This window comes from Polyergus mexicanus, unplaced genomic scaffold (genome assembly GCF_030449975.1).
Source record: "Polyergus mexicanus isolate NDT 795.1 unplaced genomic scaffold, iyPolMexi1.0 SCAF_23, whole genome shotgun sequence".
In the NCBI taxonomy this organism is placed as follows: Eukaryota; Metazoa; Arthropoda; class Insecta; order Hymenoptera; family Formicidae; genus Polyergus; species Polyergus mexicanus.
Genome location: NW_027223343.1, coordinates 4,911,824 through 4,939,650, shown reverse-complemented (window position 1 = coordinate 4,939,650; position 27,827 = coordinate 4,911,824). Strand labels below are relative to the sequence as shown.

General features: G+C 28.3%; 2 protein-coding genes, 1 long non-coding RNA gene and 1 pseudogene across 9 annotated transcripts; 2 read left to right on the top strand and 2 right to left on the bottom strand.

Moving 5' to 3' along the window:
- Window positions 1-253: 253 nt before the first annotated feature.
- Window positions 254-7,237, top strand: LOC138942605 (cytochrome P450 4C1-like). Its single transcript, XM_070312957.1, has 11 exons — window positions 254-542; window positions 2,031-2,208; window positions 2,358-2,467; window positions 2,818-2,908; window positions 4,200-4,394; window positions 4,741-4,807; window positions 5,003-5,129; window positions 5,272-5,353; window positions 5,450-5,562; window positions 5,684-5,921; window positions 6,454-7,237. Exons 2-11 carry the CDS (start codon window positions 2,040-2,042, stop codon window positions 6,792-6,794), a joined length of 1,533 nt encoding a protein of 510 aa, XP_070169058.1. The 5' UTR covers window positions 254-542; window positions 2,031-2,039; the 3' UTR covers window positions 6,795-7,237.
- LOC138942803 (uncharacterized) lies at window positions 1,015-2,031 on the bottom strand (annotated as a pseudogene).
- A 651-nt stretch (window positions 7,238-7,888) lies between the features above and the next one.
- Window positions 7,889-12,517, bottom strand: LOC138942612 (uncharacterized). Its single transcript, XR_011448346.1, has 3 exons — window positions 12,210-12,517; window positions 8,522-8,697; window positions 7,889-8,180 (listed from the first exon to the last, which is right to left on the bottom strand). It is a non-coding gene; the product is annotated as an uncharacterized lncRNA (long non-coding RNA).
- Window positions 8,713-26,704, top strand: LOC138942603 (cytochrome P450 4C1-like). Of its 7 annotated transcripts, none has more exons than XM_070312949.1 (12): window positions 8,713-8,803; window positions 11,340-11,520; window positions 11,694-11,803; window positions 12,930-13,020; window positions 16,681-16,875; window positions 17,672-17,738; window positions 17,917-18,043; window positions 18,182-18,263; window positions 18,380-18,492; window positions 18,600-18,837; window positions 19,349-20,646; window positions 21,447-21,604. In XM_070312949.1, the coding sequence occupies exons 2-11, from the start codon at window positions 11,349-11,351 to the stop codon at window positions 19,687-19,689; spliced, it is 1,536 nt and encodes a 511-aa protein (XP_070169050.1). In that variant the 5' UTR covers window positions 8,713-8,803; window positions 11,340-11,348; the 3' UTR covers window positions 19,690-20,646; window positions 21,447-21,604. The 7 variants fall into 7 exon arrangements, with proteins under 7 accessions (XP_070169050.1, XP_070169049.1, XP_070169048.1 ...); XM_070312948.1 differs by lacking the exon at window positions 8,713-8,803 and adding an exon at window positions 9,923-10,218 and having other exon boundaries at window positions 21,483-21,604; XM_070312947.1 differs by lacking the exon at window positions 8,713-8,803 and adding an exon at window positions 9,923-10,218.
- The last annotated feature ends 1,123 nt before the right edge of the window (window positions 26,705-27,827 follow it).

Genomic DNA, 27,827 nt, shown 5'->3' with positions numbered 1-27,827 from the left:
TATTATGCATATGCAATCAGTGTCTATCATCTACCTCATTGTAATAAAAAGTCAATTTACGAAGCAATATTTTTTAAATGCGTAGGAACGTTTGAAAGGAGAATTCAAATTAGATAAGTGATATGGCCTTGTACTTTGTAATGTGTGAGTAATATGTGAGTATGAGTAACACATTACGGATTGGAGTAGTACAGAGCGAAAACAAGACTAGAAAAATAAAGATTGCGAATGCGGTATCACTCCGCGATCGGATCTTGAATCGAAAAGAAGTGAAGACAGTTATATACGGTTATAATTCTTTGCTTCTTAAAATAAATTTTTTAAATAAAGTTCTTTTTTTAGAAAAACATCCATTCTCTTACTCTCTCTTTCTCTCGCTTATCTTATTGTATTTAATTATACTATATTTATAATTATAAAGCATGGTAAATTATGATACATATACAATTAGTGATGAAGTAATGATATTTGCTAAAAGTGTCACAAATATTTTGGTGAAACATCATTTTTTTTGAATATCAAGTGTTGCGACATAACAGAGAGTAAGTATCGAAATCTTGCAATTTTTTCAGTATCATATAATTAAAACTCTATGTTTTATATTTTATTTTTTTCAAGACACAAAATAATTCGCGCAAAGTTAAAATATGGCGTAATAAAAAACTTATTAAACAAAGTAATATAGACGAGTATCTTGTAATAAGACACTAATATTTTTTTTTTTTTATTATCTCGATTCTTTAAACTGTATTAAATAAAATTATGGCAAGCAATTATTTGTATATCGAAAATTTTGCGATTCATAATTTTTCGCGAAACTCGGCTATATATATTGTATTTCAATAACAGTGATGATAGAGCGCTTACATTATTGTGCAAATGTACGTTTGATTAATGATTAGAAATTCAATATTAATTTAATATTTTGTAAACGCCCATATATATCACATCTTCAAATGTTTCGTTAAAAGGAGAATAATTAGACATTTGAAACAATAAATTCTATTAAAGATCCTAATAAAAAAAAAAAAATATTAACTCCTTTCTTTTTCCAATATACTCTTCCCGGTTGATTCTTCCTTTTTTCATCCTTCTAAGTTCTTTTCTTAGCTCTCTTTTTTTCTTTCTCCATTCTTTGCTATGCCATTCTCTCCTTCCTAGTTTCCATGGTATAATCTTTTTCTTGATCTTTAATATCGAATTATCTACTTTATTCTCTATCTCTCTCCATATCTCCCCATTTTCTGTCTGTGTGCATGTCCATCCTTCACATCTTTCGTGATAATACTCGATTCCTTCTTCTGTCCATACACTTTTTTCAATCTTTATTCTATCGCTCCTTTTCCCGTTTCTTCTTTCTATGCCTTCTAATTCCACTTCAAATGGTATATGATCCGACTCTGTTCTATTTCCTTCTTCTATATCTTCCTAACTTCTTCTATTGCTTTTTCGTTCGTTATAACGTAATCTATGACCGATGATCCCATTTCTTCAATATATGTTCATTCCCCTTCCTTCTCATAGCTTCCATTCAGGATCATCCATCCTCTTTCTTTTATTTTGTTTATCATTATTCTTTATTTATTACTTTATCCTTTGATTTTCTTAACTCCTCTTTTTTCTTCTCTCCTGTTCCTATCGGTCCACCTTCTTCTCCCGTTCTCGCGTTAAAATCTTCTCCTATCATCAAATGTTCTTCTTTTTCCACTTTTATTTCTTCCATTATATTTTCTAATGTTTTTTCAATATTTTGGCTGTATAACACGTAATCACTCTCTACCTGTTCTTGTTATACTATATTAAATTTGTCTCCATTGCTCTTTTATTTATTTCCCTTACTTTTAATCCTTTCAGATCTTTACTAATTGCTGTTATAATTCCTTCTCTCGCCCTTCCTCTTATATTCTCTCTTGTTGCCGGTATGCACTTCCATTCATATTTATTAGATAATCTATTATTGATCTTCTTCCATGTTCCTTCCTCCACCCACGTTTCTGTTAAGCCTATAATGTCAAATTCTTTGTTTACAGGTTATAAAAATGGAGATAATTTCTTTGATACTGTGCGCCTTGCTCATTGTTTTATTTTCCATGATTATATCGACAGTGTATCATCAGTATATTCTTCGACGAAAGCTCAAGAATATTCCTCAAATCGGTAGATTTCCTTTTGGCGTGGCATTTGAATTAGTGAAGCTGTCCGATTATGGTGAAGAACTTTATAAATAAGACATTGTCATGATATGCTTTTACAAATATTATTTACGAAGATCTTAAAACAAGAAATTCGTCGTTTATTTTAAATCAGTATAATAATTAGTATATATACTGAATATCCGATTATGTGCTTATTTACAGAACGCGTGCTATGGTTTGCGCAATGTATGGTTGATTTTAAAGATGGAATTTTTATATATTGGATTGGCTTGAAACCATTTATTAGTATTTATAAACCTGAAATTTTAGAGGTAAGATTAAATAGGCTTCTTATTATATTTGCATAATGAAAAAAATTGATTTGCCTATTGATCGAGACAGTTCACGATCAAACTGTATTTTCCAAGTTAATTTATAGCGATCCAGTCAATTATCGGTTTAATGTTTAGAATATTAAATAGGATGTTTTTTTTAATGATACACCAGGAAGAATGTAATTAACGATATATGAAAAAGTAAGTCGTAAATATGGAATAAAATTTTTGCATATAAAATTCTGTTTTTGAAAAAATTAAAAATTTGAAAAAAGATATCTTCTTTAATATAAATGTGATAAATTATTATTTGCATGGTTATATTGTTTTTAAATATATTTTTATAGATTATTTTGACCAGCACTGTACATATCGAAAAAGGATTTCCTTATGAAATGTTGGAGCCTTGGTTAGGCAAAGGACTTCTAACTTCTACAGGTAAACGCATAAACTCTCTTTTACGTCTAATTTTAATATCTCATTGAAGATAAAAGTAAATTGCAGCTTATACATTAGATTATGCATTTTTGTTATATAGTTATTGGCCAAAAGAATTTTGGATAAATCACGAAAAACAAAAAAATAGGAAAATTTCACTCTAATACAAATATGCAAATTTGTATACCTATATTTATACTTTAATAAAAAAAAAAAAAAGATATTTTTATTTATTAAATATTTACTTATGTAAATATTATATATTTGTGATAATAATATTTTACTTATGTAAATATGATATTACATTATTATTAATTATTTATGTAAACTGGCGCGCTTTGTGAAACGTTATTTAGTTTTATGTGAAATTTTTTTTATTTACCTAAGCTGTTCGAAAATCATTTAGTATCAAGTTATTAGTTGTAGTATTTAGTCAACGAGTAATATCCGGTAGGCTTGCGAAATAAAACAAGAAACAGGAAAAATATTTATTATACATAAAAGTTACTTATATTGTATATGGTATATATACACTATTTTTGGACATAATCGTTATTCGAATTGAGGCACTTGTCGTGATAGAAAGTTTGGTACGTCCTTATCAAAGTACAGTGCTGCTAAATTGGAGTCTCAATCAACTTCTAACAAAACAAGAAATAAAGCCACACTTTCGTGAATGTAAACAGATAAAAGTCACTCGGTGCAAGATGCGGGCTACAGAGTAGTCGAGAAACCTCCATCAGAATTTTTGGATGTGCAATGGAAGTTTGATCACCCATCCTATAGCCCGGAGTTTGCACTAAAGGATTTTTAGCTATTCACATGCATGAAAGTGTGGCTAAAGAAGCAGAATTCGAGATTAATGAGAAGTTGTTGAGCAATACTAGAAATTGGCTAACAATCCCAGTTTGGCGGCTTACTTTGATGCTTATACAAAACCTTGTGTTGTGCAATAAGAAGTGTCTCAATTCGGTATCTTATGGTAATTGTGTCGAAAAGTATATATATATATTGTAGTAACTCTCTCTTTCGTGTATAATAAAATACATTTCTTGTTTTATTTTGCAAGCCTGCCGGAGGCTGATTTCCAAATAATCCTCGTTACATACATTGCAAACATTCAGTGGCGACATGCAAGAAAAGTAAAACTAAAATACGATAAAAAACTGTATAATAATATGTAATTTCCGTTTATATTTATATTAATTATCTGTGCGCATTTATATGTATTCTTTGTCTCTTTTACGATATTTTTAATAAGAAAATATATTGCTGATTGATATTGCTTCAGGAAAACAATGGAACCATGATAGAAAACTCATAGGGCCGACGTTCCATTTTAGTATATTGGATCAATTTGCCGTGGTTATGTCCGAAAAAGCAGAGATCTTGACAAAATGTCTCGAAAAGGAAATAGCAAAGAATCCAGGGAAAGCCATCAATATTTTTCCGTTTACTAACAATGTTGCTCTCGATGTTATATGTGGTACTAAATATTGTAAATAAATTCCTTTTTTTCGTATAATCACGAATTACAATACTAGTATAATTTCAATAAGCTTGATTTTTGATATTCCATATGTGAATCAATGTAAAAAATCGAATTTTACATCACATTTTTAATTTAATTGTGAATAAATAATGTCTTACTCTCGTAGATATCTAAATATAAAAAAAATTTTATATCGGTATTAATTTTTGTATATAACAAAATTAATTATTTGAAAGTCATAAGTATCAATTTTATTTCATTTATGTAATTTATAAGCAATAAAATGTAGCATTACTTTTATGAGACAATTATGATGATACTAAGTCATTATTTTGCATAGAAACGGCAATGGGTGTGGATGTACATGCTCAAGAAAATGAAACCAAGTATACCACAACAATACATAGGTACGAAAAATTATGAATTACATTATTTTATTAATAATAAAATAATTAATAGCAGTAATAATTTATTAACAAGATTTTTTAAGAATTTATATAACAAATTTTAATTGATTATAAATATACATGTATATGTATAATTAATATATAATAACATAAATATACTGTCATATCGGTTTATCGTTTTAATCGTACTTTTAGAACATCTAAATTAATATTTGATCGATTTCTTCAACCGTGGTATTGGTCGGATTGGTTGTACGACATAACGCCTTTGGGAAAGCAATATAAATCAATGATCAATATAATACATACGTTTACGAAAGAGGTACGTGTAAAAAAAACCTAAATATAATATAATATTATATATTTAGATATCAATAAAATTTTATTAAATTAATTATTCGCGTTACTTTTTGTTGGGGTAAATACAACAAGCTTGCAACTAAATAATAAATGATAAATTTCAGGTGATACATAAGAAAAAGACCGTACGACAATCTGGGAACAGTTCTGCTAAATCCGAAAATGAGGATGACGAACTTGATATAGGTGTGATTAATAATTTATTAAATTATTGTTATACATATGCTTTGATGGCTTGTGTAAATATTTTTTAAATTGTTTTTATGAAATTTATTGCGATAGGTAAGAGAAAGAGGAAAGCTTTTCTGGATCTGTTACTAGATCAGAATGAGAAGGACGAAACTCCGTTAACTGATGATGAATTGAGGGCACAAGTCGACACATTCATGTTCGAGGTGAGAGAAAAATCTTTGAAGTTTAACATAAAATTTCTTTTCATTAGGCTTGGTAATGTTATTAATTCGGTAATGTACATAACTGAGTGTTATAAAATTGTAAATGAATATAATGATACAGGGTCACGACACAACTGCGGTAGCGATAACTTGGACGCTCTTCCTTTTGGGCAATAATCTCGAGCATCAAGAAAAAGTTCATGAAGAACTCGAGGAAGTTTTCAAAGATTCAAAGACACCAGCCAGCGTAAAGGAGCTGTCGCAGTTAAAGTATCTTGAGAGAGTCATAAAAGAAACACTCAGACTATTCCCAAGTGTACCCTTAATCACAAGAAAATTAGCAGAAGATGTAAAAATAGGTATGACAGAATTTTAATATTAAAATAAAAGAAATCTTAAGATATATTCACATTAATCTGGAAATTTGTAAATCTCGCAATTAAACGATAATATTTTTATTTAAAGGATAAAGAGAATGTGTTTCTGTTCAGAGAGATATCTTTTTCTTATTTATTAAAGACTATATGAAAACGATTGGGCAAAAGGCCAATACTTTAAAATCTATTTTAGCAATTTGTGATAAAATTTGAGATAAAATTTTATTTATCATTTTATTTATCATTTAATTCTGTTTATTATTTTATTATGCCCCGTATAAGTGTGGATTCTTCAAATGTTTTTATTACAAATAGAATTTTGTCACGAATTATCATATAGAGATTGTCTAATATCGGTTTGAAATTATTGTGAGTTTTGCAAAAGCCTTAAACTACAAGAGAGGAATATTTATAAATTTTAGAGTAGAACATTTATATTAAAAAAGTTTATCTGTATAATATTTTATATGCGTGTGTGATATAATACAGTTTATAACAATCTGTTTTATTTTAGACGATTATACACTCCCGAAAGATACTACAGTCATGTTGGAAATCGCATTAACGCATTTAAATCCAGAAGTTTGGTCAGATCCAAATAAATTCGATCCAGATCGCTTTCTACCGGATAATTCGAAAACTAGGAATCCATATGCTTACATTCCATTCAGCGCTGGACCAAGAAACTGTATCGGCCAGAGATTTGCTTTACTCGAAGAGAAAGCGATATTAACAGCTATTTTGAGAAAATGGAAAGTGAAAAGTGTAAAAACAACTGATGCAATTCAATACGGGCTCACTATCATTTACCGACCGTGCGAAGAGATATTCATCCATTTCACGCCAAAGAAATAATCAACTTATCATACTATGTACTCTATACACTTTTATGTATACCTTGAAATATATGGTGACGGGTTCCCCTCGTACGGAGAACGACATGATGTAACGGTTCGTAAATACCGAAATCGTGATATAATAATGAAATTTTATATATGTATACTAACGTTGAGGATGAATAATACTTTATGTGATACTTATTGTAATTTTTTGCGAGATATTTATTTTGACACAGTGACAAATGCGAAAATTACAGAGCCATTTGAATTTTGCGATTCATCGCGGTGCATTTCGACAATAATCGCAGAATACGAAATTGAAGATTTATAAACGTTTTGATAATTTCAAACCCGTTTTAAGCCAATATAAGGCTATGCGTTAAAAACAGTGATTGTATATATAAAGCATGTAAATGTAAAATGATGTAATATAAACATTTTGATAAAGTTGCGAAAACGTCTTGTTAAACAACGTGAGAATATGTCATTATTGGATTTTAATTCTTTAAAATATTCATTTATATATATATATATATATATATATATATATATATATATATAATATTAAAATACTACAAACTGCTTAATCAAATGGAAATATATTAAAGAAATTATATAGAAACTGATATAATCTTATATACAAATTAGTTTAAATAAACATAAAATATATTCAGAAACATAAATAATTGGATTTTGCATTGAATTTCGCACAAAACTGGTGAATAAAGTTAAAATCGATTTTCAAATTTACTCAATATTTAATTATTCTGTCTTATTACAGTTCGCTTAAATCACCAATTATTTGTTTGGGTATTATTGACGCTTCCTGGAAACAAATATTATTTTTATTTGTTTTTTTAATCAAATAGTTACTCCTTTTAAACGATTATAGATAATATTAAAATAGCTTGAAAATCAGTGCAAGAATTATATCTTTTCTTTCCAATTGTTTTTACAGATTATTTCTTAAGTGATTTTATTATATATTTCTTTCTCATTGTTATAGAAATTTGTTTTATTATAATATAAATAAAAAATTTATAATTTAAATCATAATTTAAAAAATCTCATAATTTAATGTAAAACATACATATAAAAACGATATCGCTGTTGATCATTCAGGTAATCACACATTTGATAAACATTACAAGGAGTTACGAAATGTGTATCCGAATCTCAAATTGAATTTCCATAGCAAATATTCGCTATATAGGATACACAGAAGAGCATATGAAAACGAGTTGTCAACAATTCAGGAATTGCTCGAGACAGTGATTTATTCGACTTTAAATTTTCATCCGATGACATTGCGTATTCTGATAACTTCGTTATCATAACTCCGATAACATAGGTAATCGATCATTCGAATTCTTTAAATCGAGGTCGAAGATCATTGGAATATCTGAAATTTAAAGCACGTATTAATGTTATCATTCGGCCCGAATAATACAAATATGATTCGGAATTTTACTTCATTCAAGATTTTGTGTCGTGACGAACAAATTATTGTAATCGCCTCGCGCGATTAATTTACACAGCGTTTAATATTTTATAATTCTATCTTTATTGTGAAAATACAAATTTTTCGCTATATGTGTATATATTTTTCTTATGAAAAAACTAAAAACGTTTCGATCTGTGATTTATTTGAAACAATTATGTAAAAGGACATTCTATATAGCTTTGTTACAAATGTTGAGTCGTGCGCGAGAGTAAAATATCATTTTAGAAAAAAATATTGACCTTTGTACAGCAAATTGGAAGAACCAAGACGCCGGGACGTGAATGGCAATGACTTTTTCCTGGTAACCGTGACTAGCATTTTTCTTCAAAAAAACACCGGCGATAGTTTCGCTAGATCCGTCTACACGAATTGAGAAGATAAATTCATGTGTGGCGCATTACAGGCGAGCCTGCATCTACGGATATCGAAAAAGAAATTTTTTTTTTACGATAGAACCTTTGGCGCATCACATGGCGTTTGCCTGAATTCCGTCACCTCGTCGATCATTTGTTGTAACACAGGTAAAACGTTTCACGAGCCATGTTATCGTTAAATTACGGGCGGACAAAAGACGCAAAAGATAAATTAGTAACATTGCGAAAATTTGATGGACATTTTATAATGGTTTTATAATGGAATTATCATCCCATCAAACGTATATCAATATTGATGTTTTGTTTACGGAGCTGTCAAATCGAGCGAAAAGAAAAAAAGAAAAAAAAGAAAATTACTACAAATGATTTTTTTTTCTTGGTATTAATGTACGAAAGGTATATAAATTATACGCTTTACTTCATTTCCTTTTGATTTGTATTTATCTGGTCGCAAAAGGCCAGCAGATCGCGATTCTCGATTTCGTCATTTTTTATTATAAGCATTTATATTCTCTTACTTGTAGTTCTCGCGAAATTTTTAATATAATATACTGTATCATATATTTTTTAAATTTAAATATTCAGGTATTTAAGTTGAATACTTAAATATTTCAACTAAAAAAATAATAACCAATTAAATGCATTTAGACTAGGCAATATAATGATACAATATTTTTTCTCCGTGTAAAATTGCAATATATATGTCTTGTATATTATCTAACATGTGTGAGTGCGCACATCACTAGAACAGCAATTATCGGTTGTAATTTTCTAATGAGAATAAAGAACAAGAATCAAGTACTTACAAATTATTATTATAACTGGTTTAGCAAATAACAATCATGATCAGAAGAATACGCAGGAGAAACACAATAAAGTTATATACATAATGTCATTACGCGTATCATAAAAGTAGAGATTACATTTTACAAATTGCCTGAAATAAAGCTTATTATGTATATGGTATATTGCAATGTTTTTTAAGTATGCGTGCTTAAGAATTATTGCATAAATATGTTTATGCAAACGGTTATTATTTCAGTTTCTATCACGTATTTCCTTGTTATTAAAAGTCAATTCATAAACATTCTTCCAATCGTGCAAAAACACCTCAAAGGAGAGATTATATAAACTAAATGATTTCATATTTTGTACGTTTCATTATATATATATTTATAAGCATCTGGTTCAAGGTTCAAGTAGCACAAACGAGGACGAGGCTTGAATAATGAAGATTAAGATTGTAGTATCATTCCGCGATTGAATCTTGAATCGAGAAAGAGTAAAAAACATTCATATACAATTTCTTGCTTTAAGAAAAAAGTTATTCTAAACATTTTTTTTAAAGCCTCTATTCTCCTCCTCTCTCTCTCTTTCCTTTTTATTTCTTTCTCTTTCTCTTTTCTAGTTATTTTATTTTATTTAATTATATTACATTTACATGTATAAAGCATATGATAAATTATAATACGTGATAAGTGGTGAAGCAGTGATATCTGTGAAAAGTGTCAAATATCTTGGTAAAACATCATTGTTTGAACATCAAGTGCTTCGACATAACAGTAATTATCGAAATCTTGCATTTTTTTTCAGTATCATTTAGTTAAACCTCGTGGTATCGCTTTTTATTTTTTTCAAGACACGAAGTAATTCACGCGAAGTTAAAATATGATTAAATAAAAAAAAACTCATGAAACAAAGTACCGGGCGGATATTTTTGAAGAGAGATCAATCTTTGCTATCTCGATTGAATAATATAAATTGTATTATATAAAATTAAGATAAGTAATCATTCGGAAATCAAAATTAACTGTATATATTCAAAATTTCACCGATCATAATTCTTTGAAACTCGATTATATACGTATATGTCAATTAAACAGTAATGATGAAACTCTTACATTGTTGCGCAATTGTATGTGTGTTTGATCAAAAATTTGAAATTCAATATTGCTTTAATATTCTGTATATTTAAATTAATGTTGAAGAAAGAATCCGGATAACCGACAGAACGCGAATATTAGTTATTTTGCAAAATCTTTTCGTTGATTATAGATATCAACAATAATCCTTTTCCATAATTAAAGTATACATAATAACGGAGTGCGGAGTTCACGATTTCATATGAAAAGTGAAAAAAAAAAAGTGAAAAAAATAAAATTTTATATATATATACATACATATATCCTTCACTCCATTATACTCTACATAATGACCTATATCGGTAATATAACTATAAAGCGTAAATATAATATACCAACACTTTTAGTTACACTTAGATGAGGACGTAGAAAAATAAAATATGAATAATTTATTACGATTTTCGTAAATCTTTTGATTAATGAGCACAGATTCCAAATTTGGACGAATTACATAGAAATGATCGAGAAATATTCCGTCGACGAAATATTTTCATTCCCTTTGATTTTATAATTGATTTTGATCGATGATATATATTATATGTATATTAATCTTCATCGAAAACGTGTTCTTATAAAATTTTCTCGGTTAATACGGATAATAATGATATAAACATTATGTCGATGAAATCTTTGTCAATGTGATTATGTAAAATTCCAATGTTTTTTCTACATTAAGAAGTATCTATAATTTTATTTGTAATGTAATTTTTATTTATGCGTTTACATATTTTTGTAACTTGAGCTCTTTAATATGTTTATAGGCTACGAGAATGGACTTAATCTCTTTGATATTGTGCGCCTTGTTCGTACTTCTAATAATCCCCGCAATTATATCGATAGTACGTGATCAATACGTTCTTCGACGAAAGCTCAAGAATATTCCTCAGATCGGTAGATTTCCTTTTGGCATGGCATTTGAATTAATGAGGCAGACGGACTATGGTAAAGAACTTTATGAATAAAATATTGCTATTATATGCTTTTACAAATATCATTTATACATTTTTAGTAAAAAGTTTAAAGAAATTAATAAATGAAAAAAGTTTGTCATTTATTTTAAATCGGTATAAAAATTAATAAATATTGAATATCTGGTTATGCGCTTATTCCAACAGGACGCAAGGAATGGATTCACCAATGTATGTTACGGTTTAAAGAAGGAATTTTCATATTTTGGATTGGCATGAAACCGTTCATTACTATCTATAAACCTGAACTTTTAGAGGTAAGAATGAAAAGTATCTTACTTACGGCATAAAATCTTATAGTAAAGTATCGGTTATTATATTCTTTGTGATGTAAATGTATTAAATAGTAATTTAATATCATAAGAAAACAAAACTATTTTCAATATCGAAGTACACAGGAAACTTTTATAAACGTATTATTAAAAATTATTAAAAAGTTTCTCCATGTAATAGAAAAAAAGAATTTTGTTAATGATCAGTAATACAATTGCTGCTATTGCAAATATGAGAAATATATTACCATATTTTGCTATTATAATGTAATTATATTTCAACAAACAAAACTTTTTCTTTTGGTGTGATGGAAAAATTTTTGCTCAATAAATTTATTTGTAGAAATACATATTTGCTCTTAAAGTAAAATAATTTATTTCTGATAAATACCTTTTGCCATTTACTGGTTTTGTTGATTGTAGAATAGGAAGTAGTCTATTATTTTTAGAAACAATTTTGTTTCTCTGTCGTATCGTATTGAATTTATATGTGTTGAGTTAGCGCGTGTGTATGTGTGGCTGGGTTAGTGGCTGGATAGTGCGTACACCCGCACACACCCGCGTTATAATTTATTAAAATTATTTTTAACAAACAAATTAATATTTTAATCAAATCTTATTTCCGTTGTTTATATTATAAGAAAATTAAATCTGTTACTGCGATGTAAAATAAAATATCGTCCGTTGAAGTCCGTACACTTTTCTTTCTACATAAGACGCAAAAGATTATCAAGCGATCTTTTCTCAGATAAACAGCGCTAACATAAAATGTATCGACAATGTCTGCATATATAATAAAAAAAAGGTATATATTTGCATCTATTATGTTATATCTGCGTCATCGAAAGAAACTGAGCGAGATAATTCACAAACAAACTATATTCCAAGTAAATTTATATAACGATCCAGTCTCTAATCAATTATCGATTTTATATTTAGAATATAAATAAGGGTGATAAAATAGGATGTCTTTCCCTAATGGTATATCAGGGAAAATAAATATAATAACCGATACATGAACAAATAAATCGTAAATACGGAATAAAATTTTGCAAAAACTCTGTTTTTGAAGAAATGTGAAAAAGATATCTTTTTAAATACATTTTTACAGATTATTTTACCCAGCACCGTAAATATCGAAAAAGGATTTCCTTATCATCTGATGGAAACTTGGTTAGGCAAAGGGCTTCTAACTTCTACAGGTAAATACATAAACTCTTTTACATCTAAATAAACTAATAAACATTCTTATGAATGTATCATGCGAAGGAGACAAAAAGCAATTAAGAGCCAGCGCGGTAATTTATGCGCATATGTTTTATTAAAATTAAATTACATTGATATTTTAACTAAATAATAAATATTGTCACGAAAAGCGTATATTTCGGTTCTTTTTTTGGACCTCAGCACAATTACAAAGTATAGGGAACATATTATATTAAAAATGTAATAGTAATAAGAGAAACAGAGTGAGTCACTCATGTTGCCAGAAGATGAATGTTATATTATATAAAGAGATGGGCACTTTTTTTTTTATTTGAATAACAAATAAAAAATGATATTTGTAAATAAAATGTTATTCAAATACTTTTTTACTTATTATTTGCAAATAATATTTAAAACTTAGTTGTTGTCGTAATGGGAATAAATTTAAATAATTTATTCGAAAATAAATTATTTGGGAAAGAATTCAAATAATTATCTTCTCAAATAACTTTTATTTATAATAACCAAAAATAAATAATTTTCAATTAATTTTAGAAAAAAAAGAAAACAAGAGAACAGCAACTCATATTCTGTCATAACAAATAACAAAAAACAGTAAAATTAGTAACATTAAATACATAATATTAATTACATAATAAGCTATAGTTTCATTATATCATTAGCTCTTACGAGAGTTCTCATTTCAAACATCTGATCAGTCAGATCGCGAAACCTTGGCATATCAATCATCGTCGTAAAAGAAAACAGCCTTTCTATTGACGCTGACGAAGGACGCGTACAATTAAATTTTATGAAGGCAGGTTTTACATTTAGGAATTCATTTAACATCGTAAGATCCTTTCTCGGTAAATATTGACAAAAAGGGGATCCAGCTCCAATGACCTTGACCTTGACATATGTTGTCAAAGTCATTGCCCTGAGTAACTCTCAAAAGGTCTTAGCCGTCGCTCGTTGTTCATTAAAAAGTTATTAATAAAAAAGTTTACAGAATAAAAAATAATAATTTTTTTCTGACGCTATGTACATTTAATGGAGCGTATCCTAGCAGAATCATATTTATTCATGTGTAATAAATCGAACGCATAGGCAGAGGGAGGGGTTCCGCCCCTTCCGCTCTGCACCCCCTTCCTGAAAAAAAAAACTAATCTAACTCAACTCATGTCCAAGAGATCCGCGCATATACTTTACAAAGCAAAGCGAGGTCCACCCGACAATTGTTATATAGATGGGAAAATGCATGCGTGAATGCAGTGGGTTTCGCCCCCCCCCCTCACCCCTCACGGGGGGAGGTTCACTTCCGGAAAATATAACCTAATCCAAATCTATTTCGGAAAATTTGTATTTGAATTGTACAACGTCTTGATAAGGATGGATCTCGCTTCTTGCGTGGAAATTACAAACTTATGTAACAAAGATTACGTTTTATTTCTCAAACTTTATTTGTTAACAACTTTTTAATAAACAATAACCGCCGATTAAGTTATAAGGATTTAGTTACTCAGGGTTATGTCCTTATGACAACATATGTCAAGGTCAGCGTCATCGGCGAGGTGCCCGTTAATATAAATAATTATCTTATTTTCAAATAATTTATTTGCGAATAATGTATTCTCAGATATTTTTCTTACTCGCATAGGATTTCAAAATAAATTGTCAAGCAAATTTATGTGATTTCATATAGAACTGTCGCACACACGCACGCAATTTAATTGTACGCTTCCTTCGTCAGCGCCAGTAGAAAGGCTGTTTCCTTTCGCGACGATGGTTGATATGCCAAGATCTCGCGATCTAACTGATCAGATGTTTGAAATGAGGACTCTCGTAAGAGCTAATGATATAATGAAACTATAGCTTATTATGTATTTAATATTATGTATTTAATGTTACTAATGTTACTGTTTCTTGTTATTTGTTATGACAGAATATGAGTTGCTGTTCTTTTGTTTTTTTTTCTAAAATTAATTGAAAATTATTTATTTTTGGTTATTATAAATAAAAGTTATTTGAGAAGATAATTATTTGAATTCTTTCCCAAATAATTTATTTTCGAATAAATTATTTAAATTTATTCCCATTACGGCAACTAATTTTTAAATATTATTTGCAAATAACTAGTAAAAAAAGTATTTGAATAACATTTTATTTGCAAATATTATCTTTTATTTGTTATTCAAATAAAAAGTGTCCATCTCTGGGTGACCAGTTGTTTATACTATTGACTGTTGACTTATGACTGTTGTTTACGATTAGAAATGTTGTCTACCCAGGCTTCTGAGATTTTGGGTTTAAAAGAGAAAATATATAAACAGCATTATATAATGCGTGCATGCGCGCGTGCGTGTGCGTGACAGTTATATATAAAATCATAAATTTATTTGACAATTTGTTTTAAAATTCTATGCAAATAAGAAAAATGTTTAAAAATACATTATTCGCAGTTAAATTATTTGAAAATAATTTATTTACGAATAATGTGTTTTCGAATATTTTTCTTATTTGCATAGAATTTCAAAATAAATAGTCAAATAAATTTATGATTTCATATGTTATATAATGAAATTTCGAGACGGAAAAGGACACTCCGATAAAATATATACTACATTAAAAAAACATAAATAGCAATACAAATATACCGAACTTGAATGAGTTATTCAAATTATACAAAAAGCAAATATTACACACGGATGTTCGAGACAGATTATCAAGTCTCTTCATATCGCACGATACATAAAGTAAATATAGAATACAGAGAAGTGTTTACAAATAAGATGGCGTGACTTTTAAAGTTTCGATAACTTATTGATCACATCCGTATAAATATAATATAAACATTCGATATCTGTTTGCAAATTAAGTTAATTATTTTCTTGCCTTTACAGCATTATACAGGAAGTTAAGCGTTTCTTAAGCAAAGGTTCACTATTCAGAATTTCGACTTTATCCCAATAAAAAACGTGATTAAATTCTAATTTATGATCGGTTAAGACAGAATAATCCGTCGTATTCCGTCTAATATGATTGCGATGCTCGGATATCCTTATACGAAACTGTCTGTCTGTTTAACTGATGTATGAGACATTATAATTACTGCAGTGAATTTTATAAATGACATCACTGTGCAAAGCTTTAGGAACAGTTCTTGCGAACTCTAATATAACTATGTAATTTATTGAGACCAAAGTCTTTTACGTCTATTTTTAATATTTCATTAAAAATGAAAACTAAATTGCAATCTACATTAGATTATGCATTTTCTATGTATGGTTAAACGGAGGAGTAAAATATCACTAATACAAATATGTAAATTTTTGTATATATCTACATCTGACAAAAAACAAGATATTTTTTTCATATTCTTATCTTTATGTAATTATTTATGTAACTGATTTTACATATCATTAATTATTCATATTGATTGGCACGCTTTAAAACGTTAGTCAGTTGTTGATGGAATTTTCCTTGCACTACAAATATTCGGTAGCGATATGCAAGTAAAACAAAACTAAAATAAAATATAAAACTGTATAATAAAATATCCTTTTTACATTTTTATACTAATTTTTGTGCACTTATATTCTTTATCTTTCTTACGATTTTTTAAAGACGTAAATATATTGTTGATTGAACTGCTTCAGGAAAACAATGGAATCATGATAGAAAACTCATCGGGCCGACGTTCCATTTTAGTATATTGGACCAATTTGCCGTGGTTATATCCGAAAAAGCAGAGATCTTGACAAAATGTCTCGAGAGGGAAATAGCAAAGAACCCAGGAAAAGCTATCAATATTTTTCCGTTTGCTAACAATGTTGCTCTCGACGTTATATGTGGTAATAAAGATATATATTACATCATTATAATATATAATATGTCTTGTAGATAAAAGTATCGCTGATACAGTATATTTTATGCTGCAACAACAAATTTTCAGTTACACGATAATAAAAAGACTCGTCAAGTACCATAAATTTTAATTTTGTTGAATCAGTATATAAGTTCTTTCGTTATAATAATAGATTGATTGCTTATTTATCAATTTATATACTTATTTCACTATTGACACAACAGTTAAAAATATGTTTACTGAAAAAATAGATGATTTTGCTTTAACATTGAATTTATTCTCTTACAACCAAATTTAATCGGCACACATGATCATTTTGTTTCGATTCTGAGAAATTAAGTTTTACCTGCAATATCGAATAATTGTTTTCTGTATCGAATGCCGTTTGTTTTCACAAAATGAAATTTATTAAATGTATATAGCAATAATAGTTCTGCTACAGCAGAGAAATTATTTCTCTTCTCGTATGTATAATTACGGATTATAATACTAGTATAATTTCGATGATCTCGATTTCCGACATTGTATATGTAAACCAGCGCAGAAATCTTACATGACATTTTATATAATTGTAAGAATAAATATATGACTTGTTCTCGTAGACATTTAAATATAAGCAAAATTTTATATCAGTTCCGGTGTATAAAAATTAATTATTTGACTCAATATTATTTTCGAGAGTTATAAGTATCAATTTTATTCTTTTATGGAATTTGTAAGTAATATAGCATACATTGACAAGCGAGTTATAGCGATAATATTAATAAATAATTATTTTGCAGAAACGGCAATGGGTGTAGATATACATGCTCAAGAAGTTGAAACTAAGTATACCACAACAATACATAGGTCCGAAAAGTCACGAGTTACATTATTTTGTTAGTTAATAAAATGGTTAATAGCGTTAATGATTTATTACGAAGATCTTTTTAGAAATTGACAACAAAATCTGTTTGATTAATTTATATTTAATATAATAGCATGAATATGCTGTTATATCAGTTTAATATTTTAATCATATTTTTAGAAGTTCTCAATTAATAGTCGATCGATTTTGTCAACCGTGGTTTTGGCCAGATTGGTTGTACAACTTATCGCCTTTAGGAAAAGAATATAATTCAGGACTTAGCAAATTACATAAATTTACGAAAGAGGTACGCGCAAAAAGAAACGCTAATAATACACTTAATACATATTAAGATATCGGCAGAATTTTATTAAATTAATTATTTACGTTATTTTTTGTTGGGATAAATTCAACAAGCTTACAACGGATAAATGATAAATTTCAGGTGATACATAAGAGAAAGATTGTACGACAATCGCAAAACGATTCTGCGAAATTGGAAAACAAGGATGACGAACTTGACATAGGTGTGATTATTATATTATCGTTATACATATGTTTTGATGGCTTATGTAAATAATACATTAAGTAAACTTAGCGTAAATATTTTTTTAAATTATTCTGATGATATTTATTTCGATAGGTAAGCGACAGAGGAAAGCTTTTCTGGATCTGTTACTAGATCAGAATGAAAAGGACGAAACTCCGCTAACTGATGATGAATTGAGAGCACAAGTCGACACATTCATGTTCGAGGTGAGAGAAAAATCTTTGAAGTTTAACATAAAATTTCTTTTTATCAGACTCGGAAAATGTTACTATAACTGAGTATTATAAAATTATAAAGATATATAATGATACAGGGTCACGATACAACTGCGGTTGCGATAACTTGGACGCTCTTCCTTTTGGGCAATAATCTCGAGCATCAAGAAAAAGTTCACGAAGAACTCGAGGAAGTTTTCAAAGATTCAAAGACACCAGCCAGCGTAAAGGAGCTGTCCAAGTTAAAGTATCTTGAGAGGATCATAAAAGAAACACTCAGACTATTCCCAAGTGTACCCTTAATCACAAGAAAATTAGCAGAAGATATAAAAATAGGTATGACAGAATTTTAATATTTTAAAATAAACAAAATCTTGAGATATTCACGTGCATCTGCAAAATTCGAAAATATTCTCAATTAAACGATAATATTTTTATTTAAAGGATGAAGAGAATGTGTTTCTGTTCAGAGAGATATCTTTTCTTTATTTATTAAAAGCTGAATAAGAAAACGATTTGGCAAATGACCAACACTTTAAAATCCATTTTAGATAGTCTCCAATTTGTGTGATAAAATGTAAGATAAAATTTTATTTATTTTTCTTGCATGAGTGTGTATTTTTCAATTGTTCTTAAACAAATAGAATTTTATCATGAATTATCATACAGAGATTGTCTAATATAGATTTGATATTATATTATTGTGGGTTTTACAAAAACCTACTTAGACTATAACAGACAAGCATTTATAAATTTTAGAATAGAACATTTATATATTAAATAAGTTTATGAATATAAAGTTTTATGTGTGACAGAATACAGTCTATAACAATCTGTTTTATTTTAGCCGATTATACGCTTCCGAAAGATGCTACAATTATGTTGGCAATCTCATTAACGCATATAAATCCAGAAGTTTGGTCAAATCCAAATAAGTTTGATCCAGATCGCTTTCTTCCGGATAATTCGAAACATAGGAATCCATATGCCTACATTCCATTCAGCGCTGGACCAAGAAACTGTATCGGCCAGAGATTTGCTTTACTCGAAGAGAAAGCGATATTAACAGCCATTTTGAGAAAGTGGAAAGTGAAAAGTGTAAAAGCAATGGATACCGTTCAAATCGGGCTCACTCTCATTTACCGACCGTGCGAAGAGATATTCATCAATTTCACGCCAAAGAAATAATCAATTTATTAGCAAATGCTGATTTTTTTTTTTATTGTACGTAATCTTTATAATCTTTCTCGACTATAGAATTTGAATGTTTTCATCGTTATTATCGAGTCTTAAAAACGTACATTTTTTAATATACATTTATTACTAAAATTCAACAATAATAAATTCGTGCAACAATACCCGCGCTTTGGCTCTTATTTGTCAGTTTTTCTACTTAATAATTAAATCGACATTGATATTGAATCATGATTGATATTGTACTACCTAATATTTAATATATTGGGCAATGATTTTATAAAATTCTTTGCTTATGTTGCATATTTGAACAATGTGTAGATATATTTTAAGGCGTGTAGTAAGTAACGACGACTAACAATAAGATCTGAAGCACTCGACTTTCCTTGGATCGAGCCGACGACATGTCATCGCGTGGCTCGAATATAGCGCAATATAGCGGCGAAACGCAGTATCCGTAGTCAAGGCTGTCGCAAATTGACATAGCTGCGTATACATAGCATAAGACCGTTTGAACCAATGAGCATTGATAAAATTATCATATCACACAACAATCGTCGCGCCGCCAGTCAAAGCTGAAAAACTTTAACGGCTAAACCTTTTGTGACTCGAGTCAGTCTGATCGAGGAGCTCGAACTGGAACGAGTTAATCTTACAAATACTTGAGAGAAAAATTTAACAAATTTTAACCAGCAACTTTTCTTAGATGTTGCAACATTATTTGTGCATGTTACTTATATAAATCGAAAGATATTTTTAAAATTTCGAAATAATATATTTTTAGAAAATACAATTAGAAAATGTTTTAGAGATATAAATCGATAGAAATATCCAGTAGTATAATGTTAATATGTGTTCAATTGGAACGATATTAGTTTCTAGTTAAAGAAACATAACGTCATTAATTTGCTACGCAAATGATGATTACTTTAATCTGGGGAAAAATTAAAGGTATGTCTGATTGTCCATTACAATAATAAAATAATGAAATTGTCCATTTGCACGAGTTTATAGTCATATAAAGTAAAAATGAAGTAGCGCGCTGAAGCCTTTCACCTAATTTCCACTTTGCCTAATGTTGCGCGGAGTGAGATCGTTCTCTCCGTGAACACAGTATAGCTTACATATACCATGTATAATCAGATAGCAATTAGAATATCGTTCGCATATAATATAGTAAGTATGTAAAGCCGGGCTGTTTGTCTCATTATTCTGTATATAAAAATATTACGGTAAAATTATCGAAAACTAAATATTTTACGAGATATTAAATTTTTTATATCAAAATATGTCAGATTAAAATATAAAATAACTCGAAAAGTACTTCATGAAAAAATACTTTATTGTATAATATATATGTATATATGCCTATATGAAACCGGTTTCTATTGTGTTTCTCATTGTGATGAAAATTCAATTTACGATGCAGTATTTTTCAAATGTGTACGTTTGCAAGGAAAAAGATAGATTAGTCATATGGCCTCGTACATTAATACAATAATTATTATAATTATTTTGTTTTGCGGAGATTGCGAAATAATAGTGCGTTCTATATTATGAATTTAAATAGCGCAAAGCAAAAATAAGCCAATTAAATATCGAGAACGCACTATCATTCCTCAATCAAGTTTTGAAGCGAAAGGAAGTGGAGACAGGATCATATAATTCTTTGCTTCTTAAACAAATTTTTTTAAGAAAGGTTTCTTTTTTTTTTTTAGAAAAATATCTATTCTCTTATTCTCTCTTTTTAGCTTATCTTATTGCATTTAATTATATTACATTTGTAGTTATAAAGCATGATAAATTGTAATATATAATTAATGATGAACTAATGATATCTGCTAAAAGTGTCACAAATATCTTGGTGAAACATCATTCTTTTTAAATATCAAGTGCTCCGACATAACGGATAGTAAGTATCGAGATTGTATCTTGTAATTTTTTCAGTATCATGTAGTTAAAACTCTAGGTTTCACATTTTATTTTTTTCAAGACACAAAGTAACTCGTACAAAGTTAAAATATGATGTAATCGTAAACTTATGAAACAAAGTAATAATCGAGATATATTTTGCCGAAGAAATATTTTCAATCATATTAATTTTATATTCGATTTTGTTCGATGATATATATTTATATACCTATCATATCCATTTACATTAATAAAGTGTCTTTATAAAATTTTATCGATTAGTAGAGCTTATAACGATATAAACATCGTACGAATGATATTTTTATCAATCCGTGCGTGTGTAAAATTCAAATATTTTTCTACATTAAGAAATATCTATAGTAATTTTTATTTATGCATTTACATATTTTTGTAACTTGAGCTCTTTAATATATTTACAGGCTACGAGAATGGGCTTAATCTCTTTGATACTGTGCGCCGTGTTAATTGTTTTAATTTCCATGATTATATCGACAGTGTATCATCAGTATGTTCTTCGACGAAAGCTCAAAAATATTCCTCAATGTGGTAGATTTCCTTTTGGCGTGGCATTTGAATTAATTAAATTGACGGACTATGGTGAAGAACTTTATAAATAAGATATTGTCATAATACGCTTTTACAAATATTATTTATGAAGATCTTAAAACAAGGAATTCGTCGTTTATTTTAAATCAGTATAATATTGTAATTAGTAAATATTGAATATCTGATTATGTGCTTATCCACAGAACGCGTACTATGGTTTATACAACGTATGCTTGATTTTAAAGATGGAATTTTTATATTTTGGATTGGCTTGAAACCGATCATTAATATTTATAAACCTGAATTTTTGGAGGTAAGAATAAATAGAAATTTTGGTAATGACATATAATTTTATATCGTAGTATAATATTGGTCATTATATTCTTTGCAATAATAAATGTATAAGTAGTAATTTAATATCGTAAGAAAGCAAAACTTTTATGATCGTGAAATTGAGAGCAAACTTTTAGAAACGTATTATTAAAAATTATTAAAAAGTTTCTCAATGTAATAATAACATAGAGAAAAAGAATTTTGTTGGTAATCAGTAATATACTTGCTGCATTTTTGCACGTGAAATTCTGTTTTTGAAAAAAAATTAAAAACGTGAAAAAAGATATCCTGTTTAACATAAATGTGATAAATTATTACGCGCATCTTATATGCTTTTTAAACACATTTTTACAGATTGTTTTGTCTAGCACCGTAAATATCGAGAAAGGGCTACCTTATGAGATGACAGAATCTTGGTTAGGCAAAGGGCTTCTAACTTCCACAGGTAAACGCATAAACTCTTTTACATCTATCTTTAATACTTTATTAAAGATGAAAAATATATTGCAGCTTACACCAGATTATGCGTTTTTCATATATGATTATATTCGCGAAGGCATTTTAAACAAATCACAAGAAAACAAAGGACTAAAATTTCACTCTCATAAAAGTATGTAAATTTTTCTATATATATATACTCTGACAAAAAAGAAGAAAAAATATTTTTTCGTCTTCTTATCTTTGTGTGACCAATTATTTATGTAACTGATTTTATATTGATATTAATTTTTCATTTTAATTGGCATGCTTTAAAACGTTATTCAGTTATTTGTGGAATTTTTCTTATTTACACTACAAATTTCGGTAGCGATATACAAAAAAAAAAAAAAAAAAAAAAAAAAAAAAAAAAAAAAAAAAAAAAACACTAAAATACAATATAAAACTGTGTAATAAAATATTTTTTTCATTGTTATACTAATTTTTGCGCATTTATATTTTTTATCTCTCTTACGATTTATTTAATACATAAATGTATTGTTGATTAAACTGTTTCAGGAAAACAATGGAATCATGATAGAAAACTCATCGGACCGACGTTCCATTTTAGTATATTGGACCAATTTGGCGTGATTATGTCCGAAAAAGCAGAGATCTTGACAAAATGTCTCGAGAGGGAAATAGCAAAAAAGCCAGGGAAAGCTATCAATATTTTTCCGTTCGCTAGCAATGCTGCTCTGGACGTTATATGCGGTAATAAATAAATAAATAAATATATATATATATATATATGTATATCTCACATTATTATAATATATAATATGTCTTGTAACCCATACAGCGCAGAACATTTCAGCAATATTGTGGCAAGATTGCGGCAACATTGCAATATTGCTATAATATTGTTGCAATGTTCCGTGCTGTGGGAAACAAGTATCGCTGACACATATATTTTATGCTGCAACAATAAATTTTCAGTTGTGTGATATGAATAATAAAAAAATTTGTCAAATATACTCTAAATTTTAATTTTGTTGAATCAGTAAGTTCTTCTGTTACAGTAATAAATTGATTGCTTATTTATCTATTTATTCACTTATTTGGCTATATATAACATTTGAATATATTTATTGGAAAAATAGATGATTTTGCTTTAATATTGAATTTATTTTTATATTCCCACAATCAGATTTAATCGACACACAAGATCTTTCTGTTCTATCGAGAAATATATTTTATCTGCAATATCGAATAATTGATTAATGTATCGAATACGGTTTGTTTTCACGAAATGAAGTTCATTGAGGCTCGGTACCAATATTCATTACCAATATTGAATATTTATACCTTTTCAATACTGGCAGTTAATATCGGGACGCAGTCTAAATGTGCAGTGGCAATAATGATTTTATTGCAAAAACAAAATTATTTCTCTTCGTCTATATACAATCACGTATTATAGTATTAGTATAATTTTTGATGAGCTCAATTTCTGACATTGCATATGTAAACCAACGTGATATTTTATATAATTGTGACAATAAACAAATAGTTTATTTTTGTAGGTATTTAAATATAAGCAAAATTTTATGTCGGTATTAATTTCGATGTATAACAAAATTAATTATTCAATTCAATATTATTTTCGAGATTATAAGAGTTAATTTTATTTTTTATGGAATTTGTAAGTAATATAGCATACTTTGACGAGAAAGTTGTGGAAATAATATTAATAAATAATTATTTTTTGCAGAAACGGCAATGGGAGTGGATGTACATGCTCAAGAATTCGAAACTGAATACACCACAACAATACATAGGTCCGAAAAGTCACGAGTTTATTTCATTATTTTGTTAGTTAATAAAATAATTAATAGCATTAATGATTTATTAAGAAGATCTTTTTAGAAATTGACAACAAAATTTGTTTGATTAATTTATATTTAATATAATAGCATAAATATACTTTTATATCAGTTTAATATTTTAATCGTATTTTTAGAAGTTCTAAATTGATAGTCGATCGATTTTTTCGACCGTGGCTTTGGTCAGATTGGTTGTATAATTTAGTGCCTTCAGGAAGAAAATACCATTCAGGGCTTAATATAGTACATAAATTTACGAAAGAGGTACGCGAAAAAAACAAAACATTAATAATACATTGTAATGTATTAAGATATCGGCAGAATTTTATTAGATTAATTATTTGTACTACATTTTGTTAGGATAAATTTTACAAGTTTACAACGGATAAATGATAAATTTCAGGTGATACGTAAGAGAAAGATTGCACGACAATCACGAAACGGTACTGCGAAATCGGAAAACGAGGATGGCGAATTTGACATAGGTGTGATTATTATATTATCGTTATACGTATGCTTTGATGGCTTGTGTAAATAATACATTAAGTAAGCTTAGTGTAAATATTTTTTTAAATTATTCTGATGAAATTTATTTCGATAGGTAAGCGAAAGAGGAAAGCTTTTCTGGATCTGTTACTAGATCAGAATGAGAAGGACGAAACTCCGTTAACTGATGATGAATTGAGAGCACAAGTCGACACATTCATGTTCGCGGTGAGAGAAATATCTTTGAAGTTTAACATGAAATTTTTTCTTATCAGACTCGGTAATGTTATTATAACTGAGTGTTATAAAATTGTAAATGGAAATAATGATACAGGGCCACGATACAACTGCGATTGCGATAACCTGGACGCTCTTTCTTTTGGGCAATAATCTCGAGCATCAAGAAAAAGTTCACGAAGAACTCGAGGAAGTTTTCAAAGATTCAAAGACACCAGCCAGCGTAAAGGAGCTGTCGCAATTAATGTATCTCGATAGGATCATAAAAGAAACGCTCAGATTATTTCCAAGTGTACCTATGATCTCAAGGAAATTAACGGAAGATGTAAAGATAGGTAGTATGATAGGATTTTATTTCTATTAATATTAAGATAAAAGAAATCTTAAGATATTCACATTAATCTGCAAATTTGTAAATCTCGCAATTAAGCGATAATATTTTTATTTAAAGGATGAAGAGAATGTGTTTCTGTTTAAAGAGAGAGAGAGAGAGAGAGAGATCTTTTTTTTTATTTATTGAAGGCTAAATAAAAACGATTCAATAAAAGATCAATAGTTTAAATTCCACATTTACACATTTATACTTAAAAAGTTTATTGATATAAAATTTTATGTGTTGCAGAGTACAGTCTATAACAATCTGTTTTATTTTAGACGATTATACACTCCCGAAAGGTGCTACAGTTATATTGGGAATCGCATTAACGCATTTAAATCCGGAAGTTTGGCCAGATCCAAAAAAGTTTGATCCAGATCGCTTTCTTCCAGATAATTCGAAACATAGAAATGCATATGCCTACATTCCATTCAGCGCTGGACCAAGAAATTGTATCGGTCAGAAATTTGCTTTACTCGAAGAGAAAGCGATATTAACAGCTATTTTGAGAAAGTGGAGAGTGAAAAGTGTAAAAGCAATGGATACAGTTCAATACGGATTCATTATCACTTACCAACCAATCGAAGAAATATTCATTCATTTCACGCCAAAATAATAATCAATTTATCATACCATGTACTCTATACTTTTATGTATACCTTGAAATATATGGTGACGGTTTCGATATTCTCCTCGTATAGAGGATGACATGATGTAACCAATGTGACGGATTGTAATATTGACATATATAAATAATTAAATTTTATATATACTTACATTGAAGATGAATACTTGATGCGATACTTGTTATAATTTTCGAGATATTTACTTTGAAACACAAAAATGACCAAAAATACAGAGTCATTTGAATTTTGCGATCCATCGCGCTGCATTTCGACAATTACCGCAGAATACGAAATCGAATAATTAAATATTTTGAAATATTCTTAAATCCGTTTTCAGCCAATACTATTTCAGCTAATACTATGCATGAAAGATTGCATGAAAGACTGCATGAAAGCTATCTGGTAAAGACTGAGATTGCATAAGGTTTGATCAATCGGGAAATCTTTATTCTTTTCTTATTTAATTAAAAATCCTAATCTTAGTCTCTAATTTATATTATCTGATTTATCTATATTATCCAATATTGAATTGATACTAAAATTGATATTAAAGGTTGCTATATATGAAATATGAGAATATATTGGTTTAATATAAACAGTTTATATTAGATAAAGTTGCAACAATCAAATATGTTAAATGGAAATAATAAAATAATTCTGCTGAATGACGTGATAATATGTCATTATTGAATTTTAATTTATTAAACTATTTATGTATATATATATATATATATATAAAATGATGCAATCTTATATACAAATTAATTTAAATAAACATAAAACATTCAAAAACATAAATGATTTGGATTTTTCATTGAATCTTGCACAAGATTGGTGAATAAAGTTAAAATCAATTCTAAAATTCCTCAAGATTTAATTATTCTAATATTTTACTAAAATTTGTTTAAATCACTAATATTATTTATTTTGATATTATAGAGGCTAGATAAAATTCTACAGATATGATGAACATATTTCTTGGAAATAAATAAATTTTATTTTTATTTGTTTTTCTTTTTTTTTAGCCAAATAGTTAATTTTTACCTGCTATTTCGCTACTATCGATATGTTAATCTCTTTGCCGCCTATTAAATATAACATCAACGAGCCATGTTGGTTCGATAATAAACAAGTAATAAATTCTTTTGTTATCGTTTATCATAAACATTTATCAATCATAAATAAAAAGCAAGGCCAGTTGGAGCGCGGACACGGTATTTACATTGTGAACAATAATTATCTTTATTTAGGAATACATTAACTATGTGTTACAAATGGTTCAAACGTTTCGAT